Genomic DNA, 5,218 nt, shown 5'->3' with positions numbered 1-5,218 from the left:
GAAAACTTATCTATGAAAAGTACTGTGGTTCCTTCAAAAGAATAAATAAAAGACAAGAGGAGCATGAAGATCATGGACCTAGTTTCTATCTCTTCAGTTTTTCATACCATATATGTTAGTTATGTAGTTATTTGATAATTTAAAATATGATTTAATAATATAATATATATAAAAGTGAAAGGAATTAAAATTTAATAAAAATTATATATTAATTTAATATAAATTAAAAAATATATTTTATGTTTAATTTTTATATGAACATGAATTATAATATAAAATTTTTATGTAAAATACAAAACACACATATCACTAATATCTTAGATGACATGAATAAACATATTCTAGTCAATAAAAATTATGTCCCATCCTAATAGCAGAAAAAAAAATCCGCTGACCATCACACAGGAAAATAATTAGCTAGTTTGCAACTTGATTTTCTCTTCTTGTCTAACCTTGAATCCACCATTAAACTATATATTCAGAGGATTAAACACGTTTAAAAGAAATGAAAACACTGAATTATGTACACTTTTTTTGGGGGTAAGAAAAACAGCAACGTACATTTATTTTTCTTAAAACTGAAAACTAATCGATTCAACTTAGCTCAAGCAAGAAGGATTGAAATAAAGATTTTGGATTGGAACAATAAATTCTTCTCCCTCTTCCAATAGCGTAAGACAAAACCTAATAAGAGAGAAAATCATAATTGTACCTCAAATACCAATAAAAAGGTTCTTTTGTCCAAAACGTACAACCATGATTTTACGTGCCAAACGAGCCAAATGCTAAAGATATGGGTCCTATGCAGTAATTGGAATTCATACAGTTCCTAAAATATTATAAAAAAAATTAAAATATAAATCCAAAACTTAATTTAATTATTCATACAAATATTTTTAAAAAATAATATTTAATAAATTTAAATTTTAAAACTAAATATTTATAAATTTTTTTTATATTTAGAATGCAACCTTTATTATAAAAAATATTAAAAATTTTTGTTTAAATCGGGTGTCTTATTATATGGTCTTACATCTATCTATATACATATATCTACATTATAATAAAAGAGTCAGAAAAAACCAATCACCAAATTATAAAAGGAAAAATGTATTTATTTATATATTAATGAAGCACAAACTCACACAGGAAAGAGGTATTTGAAGTCCATTTAAAAAAGATATTGCGGCGGCTTACGATTCCCCAAATCTCGCCACCAATCACTCCCAGGCATCATACAAAATTTTAAACAAAAATAAAATAAAATAATTTCAAAAACAATTCTTTTTTTTTTCTTTTTAATTCAGATTTAGATAATGATACAAAGAAAGCAGACAAAAATCCAGGCCGTTTGCTTTCTTACAGTAAATTCTTGGGATTTTGTGATCGTCTCCCCTGCAAAATCTTGTTTTAGATAACATAAAAATTCACATAGCCAAAAAAGAAAAAGAAATACCAGAAAAGAACATAGATTTTCATGGTCTCTGTTATCTGATTTTACATTGACATTCTGATAATTGAAATAGTCACAACCCAGATTTTTTTTTGTCAAAACCCAGATTGAAAATATCTAAAAAGAACAAAAACAAAAAAGAAATTTCTCCAAACAAAAGAGAAGAAACACTCAATATTTTAACGACAACCACTGCTTTTTCTTTTTTTTTTTTTTAATACTGAGACGATAACGTTGAAAAAGGCCATGATCGTCTATGCATGACCAACATGATAACACTATCAGAAAATGTGAAATCGAGAGGCCACTATTATTCACAATATAATTAAATTAAAAGCCAAAAAAAAAAAAAAAAGACAACAAGGAAAAACCAGTGTTTCCAATTAAGTCGAAAGTCATGGTTAATAAGGGAGAGGACAAGAAAGATTCCATCTCTTTCATGCATCATGTGATGTACTCACGGTCATTTCCTTGATATTCTTAATTTGTTCAGATTTTCTCATTTTCGAAAATTTTTTTTTTTGTTTTTCTTAGAGGAAAATATTTAGATGCTTCTAATCTGAGGAACATATCCATGATTCCACCATACCTTCACTTCTTGTAGCCATATTTTCTGGCCCTTTATCGCCATGAAAATCGGATGAAGAAGCGGAGAAGTTGCTCATTTTCCCATTTGAGACTCTCTGGTTGTTACTATTGTAGCTGCCATTGATGGACCTTAGGAGACTTTGATCACGTTCTTGGGACACCGTTCCTTCTCCCCAGCTCGGAGGATTAGTACTATTTTCGTTTCTGGGCAATGCCCCATTCGATGATACCATGTTTTGAAGACTGCTGAGGTTGGTATTGACGTGGCCCTGGCTCAAACCAAACTCTTCTAAAACACCCATTTTGAGAGAAGAGTCAATATTTGGTGGAATATCTAAGGACCCTCGTGGCTTTGTTCCGAGAATGGTTGAATTGGGAAGTGCGTACTTTGCAGGGGCTTCAAGGAGAGATTGGAAGCTGAGAATTGGGTTTTGCATGTTGACGTTGAGTAGATTTTGAGGCTGCTTTAAAAGGCCTAACTCGGATGGTCGTTGGTAGTTAATGGAAGTTGAACTAGAACTAGTGTTGTTGTCACTAGCAGAAGCAGAAGTGATTTTAGTACTAGGAGTAGACGCTATAGCATCAATCATTAAGGAGGAAGTAGTAGAAGAGGAAGCAATTGGTGGAGGGTGGAATTTTTGGGCAAATGGTCGTAGAAGATAATGAGGAGGTGAAGGGTCTAAATAGGTTGATCCAATACTGGAAGGTGTACCAAATAGATCAAGCCTGGTTCTTGGGAAAGACGAGGACGTGAAGGGTGGTGCAGGGATCCCAGTGAACTCCTGAACCATGGCTCGGAAATTGGAGGTATCTGTGGTCAAAACAGTTGTTGGTGCACGCCTAGAAGCTCTGGATCTCTTCTTCGGGTTACGCACCATATTGTTGTTGTTGGGTTGGTCACTTGTGCCTGAAACTGAACTTTTGGTAGCAATTTCTGGTCCTTCAGGGATCTGCATAGAAGGAAAACTGTCTCTGCTTTGTGCTTGATGGTTAGTCAACAACTGTTGGGTTGGTGATGATGAGGCCATGAACCCACCCAGATCAGTGCAATTGGGCTCAGATCCTAGATTTTTGGACCAAACCCCATCAAGATTGAGGAGAGAATTTGGGTTTGTTGTAAGTTGCGGTGATCTTGCTAAAGGATGAGCATAGTAGTTTGATAAAGGGTCAAACATAGCCGATGAAGAGTGGCTCTGGTGTTGCTGTTGCGGCAGCAGCGGTGGTGGTTGGTTACCCAAGGGACCATGACTGATATGGCTCGATGGGTTATAGTTCAAAAAAGCTGAGATTGAGTCAGCGCGTGAATTATACTCTTCACTGCCACCACTCGAAGATTGCATACTACCACTGTTACCAGAATCCATGAGACTGACAGACAAGAGATAGCAAAAAAAAAAAGGAAAGATGTAAAGGGAGACAGAAATATGGGGTGTTTCAGAGAAGAGATTTTTTGCTTACTTTATTACTCAGACTCATTTAAGAATGAACAACAAAACAAAGCATGAGGTATTATCAAAGAGAGAGAGAAGAAAGAGGAAGATCTTCTGGAAGAAGGCTATCAGAAAGTACCCATGTTGTCTTTAAAGCTGTGATCTACAAAGAAACGGTGGTTTGCCTGCTTTTACTTTGTCTTTGAACAAAAGGGTATGTGTAAAGAAAGGAATTAACAGCTCAGGGATCATCGAACTAAACTGGTTGAAGAAGAGAGGTAAACCCAAAGTAAACTTTGTTTGGGAAGGAAGGGGACTTTGTCAATCTTTTTCCCCCTTTCTTTTGGCTTTTTATGAGAGGAGAGAAGATGATTCTCTAAGCCTTTTCCTCTCAAAAAGAGAGGGCCGCTTCTGTTAATCTGCCGCTTGTGGTTTCACTCAAAATATCAGATCATGGGATCATGGGTGGGGCACCCATGTATGCGTTAGAGAGAGAAAGGCTGTGATGAAGAGCAACTGGTCAAAGTATAACAGAGTTGTGGTTTTGATTCGTATAGTGTGAAAAGATGAAAAAAATAATGGGAGGTATTCTTTAAAATATTTTCCCATTAAATATGTTATTTTAATATAAGCTAAATGCTTAAACTGAGTTTTAATATTTGAATCAATTTTCAATTAAAGATATAATGATTAATTTTATTTAAATTAAAATTAAAATGTTTTTGAATATACTCAAATCGGTATCTTTAACAAAATTAATATACACTAATTGTTAACTATTTTATTTGTAACAGGTGGCAAAAAAATATAATAAGTACTTACTCATAAATTATTAAAAAATTTAAAGAAAAATTTTAGGTAGTATTTGATTTAAAAAAAAAGAGTAATTTTTTGTTTTTATTTTTTTAAAATAAAAAATATAAGTGGATACATATTTAATAATTGAAAATGAAAATAAATTTTTAAAAAATAAAAATAAAAATAGATTGACATATGAAAAAAAAATATTTTCAATTATGAATATGATGGATATACATTACTTTTTCTTTGTTTTTTACTAATTACTATATTTAAACACTTTTAATGTCATTAATTAATAAATATATATTATATTTATAATTAGATGTCATTAATAATAATACCATTGAATATTTTATTTATTTATTTATTTTATATTTTAAAAAGTAATTTTTATTTTTGTTTATTAAATACATTTTGTAGAAAACAAAAAATAAAAAATAAAAAAATTTTCAAACCTAACAAAACCCTTATATCTTTCATTTTCTTTTTTATATTCTCTTTCTAACATTTCATTCCTATCATAATTTTTTTCAAGTTTTTCAAATCCTCATAATATGTTTCTTTTGTGATTTATTCCTTTTTTTTCATATACAAAGAAATCCATTTTCTTCTCATTTCATTATTTTTTTTCAATTCTCTATCTTCAATGATGCTTGCTTAATTCCTCACTCTATTTTTATTAATAAAGGAATTTCTTTTGGGCTTTGCAAGATTTTAGAAGAAGTGAGAGGTTGAAAAAACTACTTATGGTTCACTTTAGAGGATTTGGCTTTCATTGAAAAATAAACTAGAGTTAGTAAGGATGCTAAAGCTTTTGTTTCAAAATATTTGCTTCATTTGTCAATGGGTTTTTTCATTTTTTTTAGGCTTTTTTTTTCTATTTTAGGGTTTTTCTTTCATTGTTTTTTTATTTTATTTTATTTCTTAGGTATATCAGTAATTGTTG

The 5,218-nt window shown here is 31.1% G+C and overlaps 1 protein-coding gene across 2 annotated transcripts; it reads right to left on the bottom strand.

The window, feature by feature from the left end:
• Positions 1 to 1,094: 1,094 nt before the first annotated feature.
• On the bottom strand, positions 1,095 to 4,012 carry LOC111299849 (uncharacterized). Of its 2 annotated transcripts, XM_022895329.2 has the most exons (2): positions 2,043 to 4,012; positions 1,095 to 1,395 (listed from the first exon to the last, which is right to left on the bottom strand). In XM_022895329.2, the coding sequence occupies exons 1-2, from the start codon at positions 3,403 to 3,405 to the stop codon at positions 1,310 to 1,312; spliced, it is 1,449 nt and encodes a 482-aa protein (XP_022751064.1). In that variant the 5' UTR covers positions 3,406 to 4,012; the 3' UTR covers positions 1,095 to 1,309. The 2 variants fall into 2 exon arrangements, with proteins under 2 accessions (XP_022751064.1, XP_089603935.1); XM_089747809.1 differs by lacking the exon at positions 1,095 to 1,395 and having other exon boundaries at positions 1,488 to 4,008.
• Between the last annotated feature and the right edge of the window lie 1,206 nt (positions 4,013 to 5,218).

This window comes from Durio zibethinus, chromosome 18 (genome assembly GCF_047325235.1).
Source record: "Durio zibethinus cultivar Kanyao isolate XHJ-2024 chromosome 18, ASM4732523v1, whole genome shotgun sequence".
Taxonomy (NCBI): Eukaryota; Viridiplantae; Streptophyta; class Magnoliopsida; order Malvales; family Malvaceae; genus Durio; species Durio zibethinus.
Note: the sequence above shows the minus strand (reverse complement) of the source record. Positions and strands in the feature narration are given on the sequence as shown.

Excerpts from the sequence above, each read along its gene's own strand:
- LOC111299849 (XM_022895329.2), bottom strand. The coding sequence starts at position 3,405 with ATGGATTCTGGTAACAGTGGTAGTATGCAATCTTCGAGTGGTGGCAGT. Across the intron at positions 1,396-2,042 it reads TATGGCTACAAGAAGTGAAG|GGGAGACGATCACAAAATCC; the intron begins GTATGGTGGAAT and ends AAGATTTTGCAG.